Genomic DNA, 12,727 nt, shown 5'->3' on the forward strand with positions numbered 1-12,727 from the left:
CTCTTTAGTGGCTCACTACCCTCTGCAGGATAAAGTCCAACAGGGCACTTGGGACCACTGGCTCCTGCCATCTTGCTGGCCCTACCTCTTAACTCTTGTGATACCCAGCATAGCAAGCTGTTCCACATCTCCATGACTACACACAGCCTTCCACTGCTTAGAACACACACCCTCTCTTGAGCCCCCATCCATCTGCAGAGACTTTCAACTCTGCTCTCAGGTCAGGCATCACCTCTATGAAAATCTCTCCGAATCCCCCAGGTAACACCTATCCCTCTATGTCTCCACTGAGCAAATTTGTGACCCAGCTGTGGTTTAGTCCACTGCCTGTCTTTCCTTCTAGACCAGATTGTGAACTTCCCTAGGCTGCAGCACCCAGTGCAGGGCCTGGCAGCCATTTGCTGAGTAAGTGGCTGCAGGAAAGCAGTAGGCCTGCCTCATCTAGACTGGAAACTCTATTTCCATCCCAGCTGTTGGAGAGGGGGTTGTCAAGCTCAGAAATAGACATGTGTGATTTCCCTCTGACAAAACTCTCCAACAGGCCCCATCACACTCTCAAGAAATCCATGGCCACTTTGTCCTTCCACTTCACCTACTACTTGTCCCTTTCCTCAACTGGATCCAGCCACACTGGCCTCCTTCAAGTTCCACAAGTACGCCTCCTCCTACCCCACCCCCCTCAGGTCCCTGTCTGCCTGTTCCCTCTATCAGGAATGTTCTCCCCCACTGTGCTTGTCATTTACAAGCCTCTGTGGATTCTTTGCTTGAATATCATTTCCCCAGTGAGGGCTATCCTGACTACCTGGTTAAAATTTTTCAATAGCTCTTGCTAACACCTGACAACCTTATATTTTCTTTGTCTGTCTTCCCACTACTTTATACTCTCTTACAGGGCAGGAATTTTATCTAGGATTTGTTTAATATCTTTTGTATAACCAGAGACTAATACAGGGACTGAAACATAGATACATATATTGTTGTTGTTGTTATGAGCCGTCGAGTTGGACCCGACTCATAGCAATCCCTCTTTGGGTTTCCGAGGCAGCATCACTACGGAAGTAGATTGCCCCATCTTCCTTCCGAGGAGTGGTTGGTGGGTTTGAACCGCCAGCCTTCTGGTTAGCAGTCAAGTGCCTTAGCCACTATGCTACCAGAGCTCCTATAGATATATATATAGGTCGACTAAAAGGAGCTCTGGTAACATAGTGCCTAAGGCACTTGACTGCTAACCAGAAGACTGGTGGTTCAGACCCACCAGGCACTCCTCCGAAGGAAGGTTGGGCAGTCTACTTCCGTAGTGATATTGCCTCGGAAACCCAAGGAGTCGCTATGAGTCGGGTCTGACTCCACCACACGTAACAACACCAACAATTTCATAAAGTAATGAAATGATAGATCAGGTGGGGGCACTATGGGATTTTGGGCTCACTCACCAACTCAAAAGTATTAGGGGTCCGCAGGGGAGAGAGGGAAAGGTATGGACCCCTGAAGGGAGAGAAAGGTGGGCAATGAGAATGGCCGGGTAGGGAGGGAGTGGAGCCGGGTTGGCCCCGCCCCCAACCCGGCGGAACCTGAGGTGCTTGGGTTGGCGCCGCCCGGATGATTGAGAGTAGAGCGCTGGCGCCACCGGAAGGAGCCTCGCGGTTCCCTTACTAGAACCGTGGCACCGGGACAGTGGGTGGAGGGCCTGAGATCTGCCATGGAGCAACTTGGACCGGACGCCGCCTCAGGCGACGCCATGGACTCATTCCTAGAAAAGTTCCAGAGCCAGCCTTACAGCGGCGGCTTCCGCGAGGACCAGTGGGAGGAGGTGGGCGGTCCCGGGGGCCTTGCACGTGTACGGGGGTGTAGTCCAAGTACCTGAGACTCCTGCAAGCTGGGAAGTCTACCATACCCTTCGGGTTACTGGTGCTAAGAGAGGTTAAGTGGTTTCTATTTGAGTGTTAAAAATTGTCCTCTAGGTATTGAAGAGCTTCTTCAGCTGTCACACATTTAGGGCGGGTTTGGGAGTCACTCAGACTTTGGCCTCCACCGCTTACAGCCTCTGATACTGGGTCAATTATTTAATTTCTCTCAGCCTGTTTCTTTATCTGTAAAATTGCCTTACCGACAGCAGCAGTCTCGTAGGGTTGTGGCTCGTAGGGTTGTGGCGAAGATTAAATGAGATGGTGGGTAGAGTACTTGGCACTCAGGGAGAACTCAGTGAATGCTATTACTACCACTGTTGTAGAATTTGAGAACTGAAGGACTCACTCTGATTTTATAGATGGGAAACTGAGGCCTGAATAGGGGGTAGGGGGAGATGCAGCAAATAATGAGCAAGACAACTTTGGTATAGAGTCATGGAATTGGATCTACTCAGTGGAAAACTTTCTTCATAGAGTTCATTCTTTTAACAATCTCCAGGAGTTTGAAAAGATCCCCCTATTTATGAAGACAGCGCCGTTAGAAATTGATCCCAAAGAAAATCCTGACTTGGCTTGCCTCCAGTCAATAATTTTTGATGACGAGCGATCTCCAGAAGGTATCTTTCTTACATGACTCCAACTTCTATTTTGTGTCTGCCTTGACTTGAAGTAAGGTGTGAGTTAGAGAGGTTCTGATGGGTAACAAGTAGTAGTATGTGGGTATCCTTGACACTATTCATTCCCCACTTTTTTGGATTCTTACTAAATGCTGTGTTTTGGAGAGACAACAGTAAATACATGTTTCTGCTTTCAAAGGTCAGACTCCAATGAGTAGCCAAATTGTCCGAAAGAATCAGGACAAACATATGTGATCGGTGTCAATATACAGCTGTATACACTGAAACTCATGAGATCCAGAACCTGAGGGAACTGTCTTGTTTCACTGGGTCTTGCAAGTTTTCCGCCTTTGACAGGGTACAGTCTTACTACTTTTCTATAACACGTTGCAGTGGAAAATATTTTGAGTTTTCCTTCTCTCACAGATTTCTACCTTACACAGGTTCCAGCCTTTGCAGAATTTACTAGCTCTGGGAATGCTGATGCAGCACCAGTAGGTTCACAGTGGATTGGAAATTTGAGCCAAGTCTTAAAAATTTTGTAGCGTCTTAACAGAGGGAGGAGGGTAATTTGCATTCTAGAGAATGAAACAAAAGTATAATTTTATCTTGTTTCTTCAGCAATTAAAAAAAAAAAAAACCCTCCAGGAGCTAGGATAATTATACTTTTCTCTTTTTCTTTTTTTGGTAAGTACTTTGTAATCTACCTTGTAAAATATTTGGAATTGACTATAGCATTATGTATGTATGACTTTGTTTCTCCTCAGTTTGCTGACTCTCAGTTTTTCTTCTAGCCATTAAAATTGTGTGTTTTCCTTTCCTATGGGTTTCTAGTATTAGTTTATCATAGATTACTGCATGATTTCTTTTTAATGAGCCTTTTAAAAATTAGAAAATAGTGTTCATTTTTCCTCTCCTTTCAGAACAGGCCAAGACCTATAAAGATGAGGGCAATGATTACTTTAAAGAAAAAGACTATAAAAAAGCTGTGATTTCCTACACTGAAGGATTAAAGAAGAAATGTGCAGACCCTGATTTGAATGTTGTCCTTTACACTAACCGGGCAGCAGCACAGTATTACCTGGGTAATTTGCTTTATTATTTAATGCTTTCTAAAGAATTACCTTATCATAAATATCATTGCAATGCCTAATGGAGGATTTGAGAGGGTCAGAGAAGGGGAGCAATTTTTCCTAGAAAATAGACTAAGGATAAAATCAAACCAACTGCCTTTAAATCGATTCTGATCATGACCCTATAGGACAGGGTAGAACTGCCCCATAGGGTTTCCAAGGCTGTAAATCTTTACCGAAGCAGACTGCTTTCTCCCACAGAGTAGCTGGTGGTTTGAACAGCCATTAGCAGTGAAATGCTTTAACTACTACGCCACTGGAGCTCCTAGACTGAGGATAGATTGTTCTGATTGAACTCTGATCTTCCTGGTAGACATGGTGAAAAGGGAAACCAGAAGGGCTACATAATTCTTATTAGCTGAACCATGTAACTAGCTTAGTAGCTGTATTAATTTTATAAGGCTGCTGTAACAGAAACTTACAAACTGGGTGGCTTAAAACAACGGACATTTATTCTCTCATAGTTTTGGAAGTTAGATGTCCAAAATCAAGGTGTCAGCAGGGCCATGCTCTGCAAAGGCACCAGGGAAGAATCCTTCCTTGCCTCTTCTAACTTCTGGTGGCTGTCAGCGATCCTTGGTATTCTTTGGTTTGTAGCTGCATCACTCCAATCATTGCCTCTGTTTTCACATGCGTCTCATTTGTGTATCTGTGTGTGTCCTCACATGGCCTTATAAGGACACTATTCATTGGATTTAGACCCACCCCAATGCTGTATGGCTTCATCTTAACTAATTGCATCTGCAAAGATCCTATTTCCAAATGAGGTCATGTTCTGAGGTTCCTAGTATGCATGGATTTTGGGGGGACAATATTCAACCCAGTACAGTAACTCTGGTATGGTATTTGAGTAGTTATGATCTGAGACTTTTTAAACCTAAACACTTCTGCTCTCAAAAAACATTTTGTTTTGTGGCTTTTTACTCTCTTCTCAGGGATACTAGAAAGATTAAGGCTATAGATGTCTATGGATGAAAAAACTATATTAATCTAAAGAAGAATTTCTCAAAGAGTATTCTATGGATCCCGTGGATTAAAAAAAAAAATCCATAGGCAAGTTTGGAAAGTGCTGCTTCCTTGTTAGCATGTTTAAAAAGACTCTTGAGATGACCTACAGAAAGCAGCCTTAACCCTGTCTTTCTCAAGTTGGGTAAATCCCCTTTCAAGTAATACTTAACTAATAGGATGCAGGACTGTACTGCTCATGTGCTTTTGGGAAGTACTGATTATTTGGGTGATTTTTCTAGCTAGAGTAAGTGGGAAGATGGTAATACCACCACTTGAAATAGGCAGTCTAAAGAAAAAGGTGCAGATTGTAGGAAGTGAGTTCTGGGGAGAGATGATAAATTTACTTTGGGCATGTCAGTTTGAGGTACCTGTGGACATCCAGGTGGAGAAGTTTGGAATGCAGTTGGACACATTGACATGAAACATGAGGGAAAGGCTTGGCCTGAAGATTTATACTCAGAGATTTTATATTCATAGTCATGAGCATAAAGGTAGCAAGTGAACACTAAGAATGGACAGGAATCTTCCAAAGAGAGTATATAGTAAAAGAGAGTAAGTGGCTGAGTAAGAAGCTTTAAGAATCAGAAATAGGGCACTGGTGGATGAAGAGGTTCCCAAATAGATTGATTAGGGAGAGATGAAGAGAACCTGGAAAGAGGACTATCACGGGTGTCTAGGGAATACGTTTAAGGGAAAAATAAGTAGAACAGAAAGACAGACTGAAATAATTATTGGCCTGCAGTTTCACACCCCAGATGAGTACTGCAAATACTTCCATGAAACTGAGCAGTGTTTCTTGACTACTCTATGTATGGAATTTTTCCTATTATTTTCTGTACAGGGTACAGAACTGTGAATTCATGTGGATGGATGTCTGCTTTTAAAATTTAGAACTAACACTTGCTAATCTGGAACTCCTGGAGTGTTAGTAATTTTTCATTATTATAATAAAAATAATACATACTTATTGTAGCAACTTTGAAAAATACAGGAAGGGTAAAAAGAAAATAAAAACCATAATCCCACAAGCATACAACTACTATGAACATTGGATGTATATCCTTCTAGTCTAATTTATTTAAATTTAGTCTTAATTTTTATCACATTTATATATACATATAATTTAAATAGTCAAACAGTTCTTTAAGGCTTGTTGTGAAATTATCTGTCCCTCTCCTACCATTTTCTATTCCTCAGAGGCAACCACTTCCAATTATTTTAGGTGTTACTTTTCATATGTATCTCCTTCTTACTAAATAACATGCTTCCATTGCTGCTGCTTTAATTTTTCAGTTTTAGGCTTGCCTGTTGATTCCTGCTATGGAAGATGAGTATTTTATTCTCCTTCTCCACTGCCAGCACATGTCTACACACATCCTGTCTCCCTGTCCTTGAATGTGTACATGATTTGTGTTTGATGTTCAGCTTTTACATTACCATGTAGTGTAAACTTCATTATTATGTAAATGTTATTCACAACCATGTTGAATATTATAATCATTTTTCTTTTTTTAATAAAACTTTTTATTTTTCCTTCAGTTAACAACTGTCTTGATTATTATGTTCACTTGGTTTTCATCATATTTATCACTAATTCATTAATGTGTTCTCCCCATATTTCTAACTCCCTTCCACATCAGATGTAGTATACATTTTACCTACTTGGTGGCTTCTCCCTGGGAGTCTTCTGACTTTGGTCTGGACTCATCACGGTGCTTAGTGCACAGCTGTGATCCGGGGCTCACTCTCTACCTTTATCTGGGGATTCCATTTGCCTATTTGTATTTGATTCCAGGTTCCTGGATCCCACAATTTTTCCTTCTTGCTTTGCTCGAGTGTTTTGGTGGCATTGGAACACATTCTTTAGTAGCTCCCTGATAAAGGAGGCATTAGAGTTAAATTTTCTGAAACCTACATCTGAAAATTCCTTTATTTTACTTTCACACTCATGTAATTAATAATTTGGATAGGTGTAGAATTACAAATTGGGGAATCATGTTCCCTTGAAATGTACAGTATTTTTTCATTGTCTTTTAGCAATACTCAATAGTATTACTTTTGAAGTCCCAAACTATTCTAATTTCTGATCCTTTGAATAGTGTTCTGTTCTTACATTTGGAAGGTTTTAGGGTTTTCTCTTTATCCCCCGTATACTAAAGTTTCCTAAGAATGTGGCTTTTGTATGGGTCCTGTGTGTTGTGTATTTAGTGAGCTCTTTCTGGCTAGAAAGTTGTTTTAGGAAATTTTCTTCAGTTATTTCATACTTTCCTTCTTTCTGTTTATTCTGTTTTTCTCTTTTTGGAAATCCTAGCTGCTGGTATTTTACGAACCAAGTAGGGGACTTGTGCTAAGGTTTCAATATTTAGAGTGTACATTCACTGAAGCAGGAGCTCCTAGTGGCACAGTGGTTAAAGCACTCAGTTGCAAACTAAGAGGTTGGCAATTTGAACCCACCAGCTGCTCTGTGAGAGAAACATGAGGCAGTCTGCTTCTGTAAAGATTAAAGCCTCGGAAACCCTATAGGCCAGTTCTCCTCTGTCACATAGGGCCACTATGAGTTGGAATTGACTTGATGGCAGTGGATTTTTTGGTTAACTGAATCATGACTGTGTCTGGTGGTCCCTGTCCAGAGACCCTGTGTTCTATTGTTTATATAGAATAAATCTCTAGTCTTCCACCAGCAAAGGGGAGAGGTAGGACCCTGCCACAGGAGATGGGTAAGGAATATGGACATCTGACTGCTTCTTAAATAGATTTTCAACCTACCTTCAACCCCCATTTTTAGAGTTCCCTGCTGCCATCAATCCCTGAGTCTTGGAAGTTCTGCAGTACTACAATTTGGTGGCTTTTTGGCTTTCGTTTTGCTGGCTTAGAATTCCGTTTTCTCGAGCCAAATAAGTCAGTCAGTCCTTGTGCCTTTGCTTTTCAGCTTTCAAAATTTGTTCTGTGTTCTTCCTATTCTTTTTGTCTCTGAGGGTTTATAGCTTTTGTCTGTTATTAAATGTGATTTTTGGAGGAAGCTGTTCAATCTACCGCTTTTAATCAGAGGTCCTTGGATGTTTTATATGCATTTTTTTTCCATAGTTGAGAGCCTGCTATTACAATTTTTTTAAATGTATAAATGTATGTGCAGTTTTGTTATTGTACAAATATATACAACAAAACATTAGCCAGTTCAACAGTTTCTATAGGTATATGTCCAATTTTGTATTTAGGATTATAGCAAACAGTTTTACCTATCATTAAAAATTATTTGCAAATGCTGTTTTATTAGCTGCATAAAGTTGCATCATATACCACTGTTTATATTATTAGTTTTACTATTCCACTCTTACTGAGCATAGAGGCTATTGTCAGGTTTTTAAAATGATACAAAATTAACAAAGTTAGTCATGAAGTTTTACCAGTAATTCTGACTGTTACTTAATCTAAAGCATTTTATCCTATGAGTGCCATTTATTCATACCTTCTCCAATAAAGGATATTATCTGTTCTTTAATTTTTACCAATTTATATTTTTATTTTCATAATCATTAGTGAGGTTGAGTGTTTTTTCATGTACCTACTAACCTTGTATATGTTTTTAAGGCTGTTGATGAACTCAACTATATTTTTTCTAAAAACAATTGCTCTGATTTATATTTCTCCAAGGATGTTCAGTAGTATCTTGGGCACTACAAACAAAACTTTGGAAGCATTCTGTTGTCATTCTTTTTCTTTATTAAATGTTATTTTGTTAGGCAATTTTCGTTCTGCTCTCAATGATGTGATGGCTGCCAGGAAGCTAAAACCCTGCCACCTCAAAGCAATAGTAAGAGGTAAGTCTTGCAGAACCACAGTACAACTGTTATTATGGCAAGGATAGAACTCACTGCACCAAAAGTTGAGACACTGTAAGCTTAGATATGAAGGTACTAAGATTAATTAGGTCACCTTGTTTTTTCAATTTTAAGTTCTTGCTTCTTATAAATAGCAACATGCCTATTTTAAAAAGAATTCTCCAGAGAATAAGCTGACCTTATGTGTTTTAAGAACTTGTAGAGAAATCAAAACTCCTCATTTTAAATTAATAAAGAATAAAATTAATTAAAGCAGTTCCAAAAGCCACACTTTATACTTTTTTCCCCACATTAGCTGATTGAAAGGCAAAATCTTTAAATGCCATGTTGTTAATTAAAAGATACGTTATAGGACCTTTGCTGATAACACTAACGCTGAGATGCTCTCGGATTATTTTTTCTTTTGTAGTCTGACTTTTCTATATAATACTTTTATTACTTTAATACTTCACCTTTTCTTTGAGAAGCTCATAAGTGCTTTGCAAACTTTATTCATCACAGTTAATCTTTGCTTTAGCCCCACAGACCAGGTTAAAATGCCTGATCAAAGTCAGGCCTCTTTAGATGTTCATGGTTAGAGGATTGGAAGCACATCCACTTCCCTTGTTGTTATTTGCTGTCGAGTCGGCCCGACTCATAGCGACCCCTCCTTGGGTTTCCAAGGCAGTATCACTATGGAAGTAGGATTGCCCAACCTTCCTTCCAAGGAGTGGCTTCCCTTAGCTGTAGGGAAAAGAAGGTACTGAACAAAGATGGGCAAATGAATCAAGTGTAGTCCTGCGGAATTAGCCTCAGGCTGGAAATCTGTAATCCTCAGATCAGTTGTCAGTTTTACCTTATCATGTGACCTTGGTAAGATATCTACTCTGAAGATCAGTTAGTTTGCTCATCTCTGGAAAATGGAGATGGATTCTATGATACCTAAGCCCTTCTAGTTCTGATATTCTGAAATTACATATAAAGCCTAAAGAGGCTAAGTAGAGAAAAATGAATGTGATTACATTTTATATATATATATGTATATATATATGTGTGTATATGTATATATGTATATGTATATATATGTGTGTATATGTATATATGTACATGTATGTATCTATGTATCTTAATAGAAAAGAGAGGCAGCTTCAACTGATGGAAAGAACAAGATTAGGAGAGACCTGAATGTCTTTGGTCTTGCCACTGACTTGATGAATGGCTGAGGCAGATTCTACTTACTGTCTCCCTTTAAAGAATCATCTGAGATGGGCTTTATTCTTCCCATTTGTAGATGAGGAACTTGAAGCCCAGAGATGTTCAGTCCTTTATCTAAGGCTCAGATGGTAAATGATACAGCCAGAATTCAAGCCTAGATCTGTTTCTTTGCTAAAAAGCTGTAACCATCCTGACTTTAAGACTCCTAATACCAGGGAGACTTATTTTTGAATCTACAATACAAAAATAATATACTTTGGGAGAAGAGTGCCAAGGGGCTTTATCTCTTGTTCTCCCTTCAGGAGGCTGTCTGGTAGCTGGTAGGGGTGGAGGATGGGGTCCTGCTCAAGGTGGGCTTCTTTCTATGCACATTGTTCATGCATTCTAAGGGTTCTGGATTCTGCAGGTGCCTTATGCCATCTGGAACTGAAAAACTTTGCCGAGGCTGTGAGCTGGTGTGATGAGGGACTGCAAATAGATGCCAAAGAGAAGAAGCTTCTGGACACGAGGACTAAAGCGGACAAGCTGAAGGTTAGTGGCAGAATAAGTAGCCAGTTACCATTTGGCTTCCCCAGATTTGGCTCTCAGGCCACTGCAGACTTTTTTTTCTTCAAATACCAAAACTAGCCAATCTGACAGTCCCTACCCTTAGAACTCTATGAAGGACAGAAACAAGTAACAAACAGTTAAAATGTGATACAGATGAACAAAAATACATGTAGTAGTAATATATACAATGTGGATGAATGCTAAAAACATTATGCTAAAGGAAAGAAACTGGACACAAAAGCTCATATATTATATGGTTCCATTTATATGAAGCATCCAGAATAAATTCATAGATACAGAAAGCAGACTAGGGTGGTTGCCAGGGGCTAGAGGAAGTGATTGCTAACAGATACAGAGTTTCCTGTTGGGGTGATGAATATGTGTTGGAACTAGATACAAGTAATGGTTGCATAACATAGTGAATATACTAAATGACATTGAATAGTGTACTTTAAAATGGCTAATGGTTAATTTTTTATATTATGTTTTACCTCAGTTTTTGAAAAATGAAGAAAATTACTGACCATAAAAGCCAAATACTGATAAATAGGATTCAGTCAAAACTAAAAAAAGTTTGCTCCTCAAAAGACATAGTTAAGAATGCCTCATACCATACACAAAAACTAAATCCAGGTGGATCAGAGACTTAAATGTGAAACCTAAAACTATAAAGTTCCTCAAGGAAAAACGAGGGGCAAATTTAGGGGCCCTAATATATGGCATAAATAGACTATCAAGTATAACCCAAAATGTACAAACAGCAGAAAAGAAACTAGATGAATGGGATCTTCTAAAAATTAAATTTTTATGTGCATCCAAAGACTTCTCCAAAAGAGTAAAAAGAGAACCTACAGATTGGGAAAAAATACTCAGCAATGACATATCGGATAAGGGACTTATCTCTAGAATTTATAGAAAACTCCAACACCTCAATAACAAAAAGACAAATAATCCAGTAAAAAAAAATGGGTAAAAGACATGAATAGACACTTCACCAAAGAGGATATTCAAGGTCGCCAACAAACATATGAAGAAATACTCATGATCATTAGCTATTAGAGAGATGCAGATCGAAACAGCAATGAGATACCATCTGGCCCCAGCACTAATAGCAGAGTTCAACAAGACAGAAAATAACAAATGCTGGTGAGGATGTGGGGAGACTGGAACTCTTCTGCACTGCTGGTGGGACTGTCAAATGATACAACCACTGTGGAAAGCAGTTTGACTGTTCCATAAAAAGTTGCAAGTAGAAATACTATTTGACCCAGCAATTCCATTACTGGGTATATATCTTAAAGAAGTTAGAGCCAGGACAAGAACAGATATACACACCCATGTTCATTGCAGCACTATTTTCAATAGCCAAAAGATGGAAACAACCTAGATGTCCATCAACTGAGGAATGAATTACCAAACTATGGTTCATACACACAATGGAATATTATGCAACCCTAAAGAATAATGTAGAATCTGCGAAACACCACATAACTTGGATGAACTTGGAGGACATTATGCTGAGTGAAATAAGTCAATCACAAAAGGACAAATATTGTAGTAGTCTGTTACTGTAAAAGTCAAGGAAAGGTTTATCTATGGAAGGAAATTTTCTTTGTTGGTTATCAAGGAGGGGAGGGGAGGGGTAGGGAGGGAACACTGTTAGATAGGTAGAGACAGGTATTGATTTGGGTGAAAAGAAGAGCAATATACCAAAAGTGAGTAATCAACACAGTGGCATTGAGGAAGAGGAAGACAGAGGTGTGTGGGAGGTACATACAACAAAGATGAACCCTTTTGCACATATAGCTTGCAAGCGGCCATCTAGATGCAACGATGGTTCTCTCCTCATCCAGAGCAAAGAAGAATAAAGAAAACCAAAGACACATGAAAACAATTAGTCCAACCAACTGGTATACCATGCGATCCTCAACCTATACGACTGTGAGACCAGAAGAGATAGATGGTGCCCAGCTACTACTACTATAAATCACTCGGAGGGGGATCTATGTAGGAGATACTGGATAGAGGGGAGAACAATGTGGAACAAAACTCAAAATCATTTTAAAAAAAAAAAGGACCAGGTTTGCTGGTCTGATAGAGCCTGATGAAACCACTGAGACTATACCCCCAGCTGCCCTGGAATTGGACCCACTCCTGTGGCTTCCAGCCAAACAAAAGACAGGCGTATAAGCTTAACATTTACATTAGGTAGATACACTCCTTGGAGAGATCAATCATGGGAAAATAGAAGGGCTGTGTATGCACAGGGAGACAGCTCGAGGGGCAGGAGTGAATGGGAAAGAAGGACATGGGGATGAGGTAACTGGGGAGGAAGTGGGAGAGGAGCTGTTGCATTATGGGAAACTGTAGTCAATGTCATGAGACAAAGTGTGCTCACATACACTGTATAGAAAGTGAATTGGCTCTGTAAATTTTCACCCATGTCACAATGTTGTTGTTGTTGTAAGTGCCGTCGAGTC

The 12,727-nt window shown here is 39.8% G+C and overlaps 1 protein-coding gene across 1 annotated transcript in view; it reads left to right on the forward strand.

Moving 5' to 3' along the window:
- The first annotated feature begins 1,699 nt into the window (after positions 1-1,699).
- Positions 1,700-12,727, forward strand: part of TTC4 (tetratricopeptide repeat domain 4) — a 20,675-nt gene continuing 9,647 nt past the window's right edge. The window contains exons 1-5 of the mRNA XM_007945947.2: positions 1,700-1,810; positions 2,407-2,524; positions 3,448-3,609; positions 8,406-8,483; positions 10,105-10,229. Of these exons, the coding sequence (XP_007944138.1) occupies positions 1,700-1,810; positions 2,407-2,524; positions 3,448-3,609; positions 8,406-8,483; positions 10,105-10,229 (594 nt within the window). The remainder of the gene's footprint in view (positions 1,811-2,406; positions 2,525-3,447; positions 3,610-8,405; positions 8,484-10,104; positions 10,230-12,727) is intronic.

Source organism: Orycteropus afer, unplaced genomic scaffold, assembly GCF_000298275.1.
Source record: "Orycteropus afer afer isolate SDZICR_OR568_19922 unplaced genomic scaffold, OryAfe1.0 scaffold00145, whole genome shotgun sequence".
NCBI lineage: Eukaryota > Metazoa > Chordata > Mammalia > Tubulidentata > Orycteropodidae > Orycteropus > Orycteropus afer.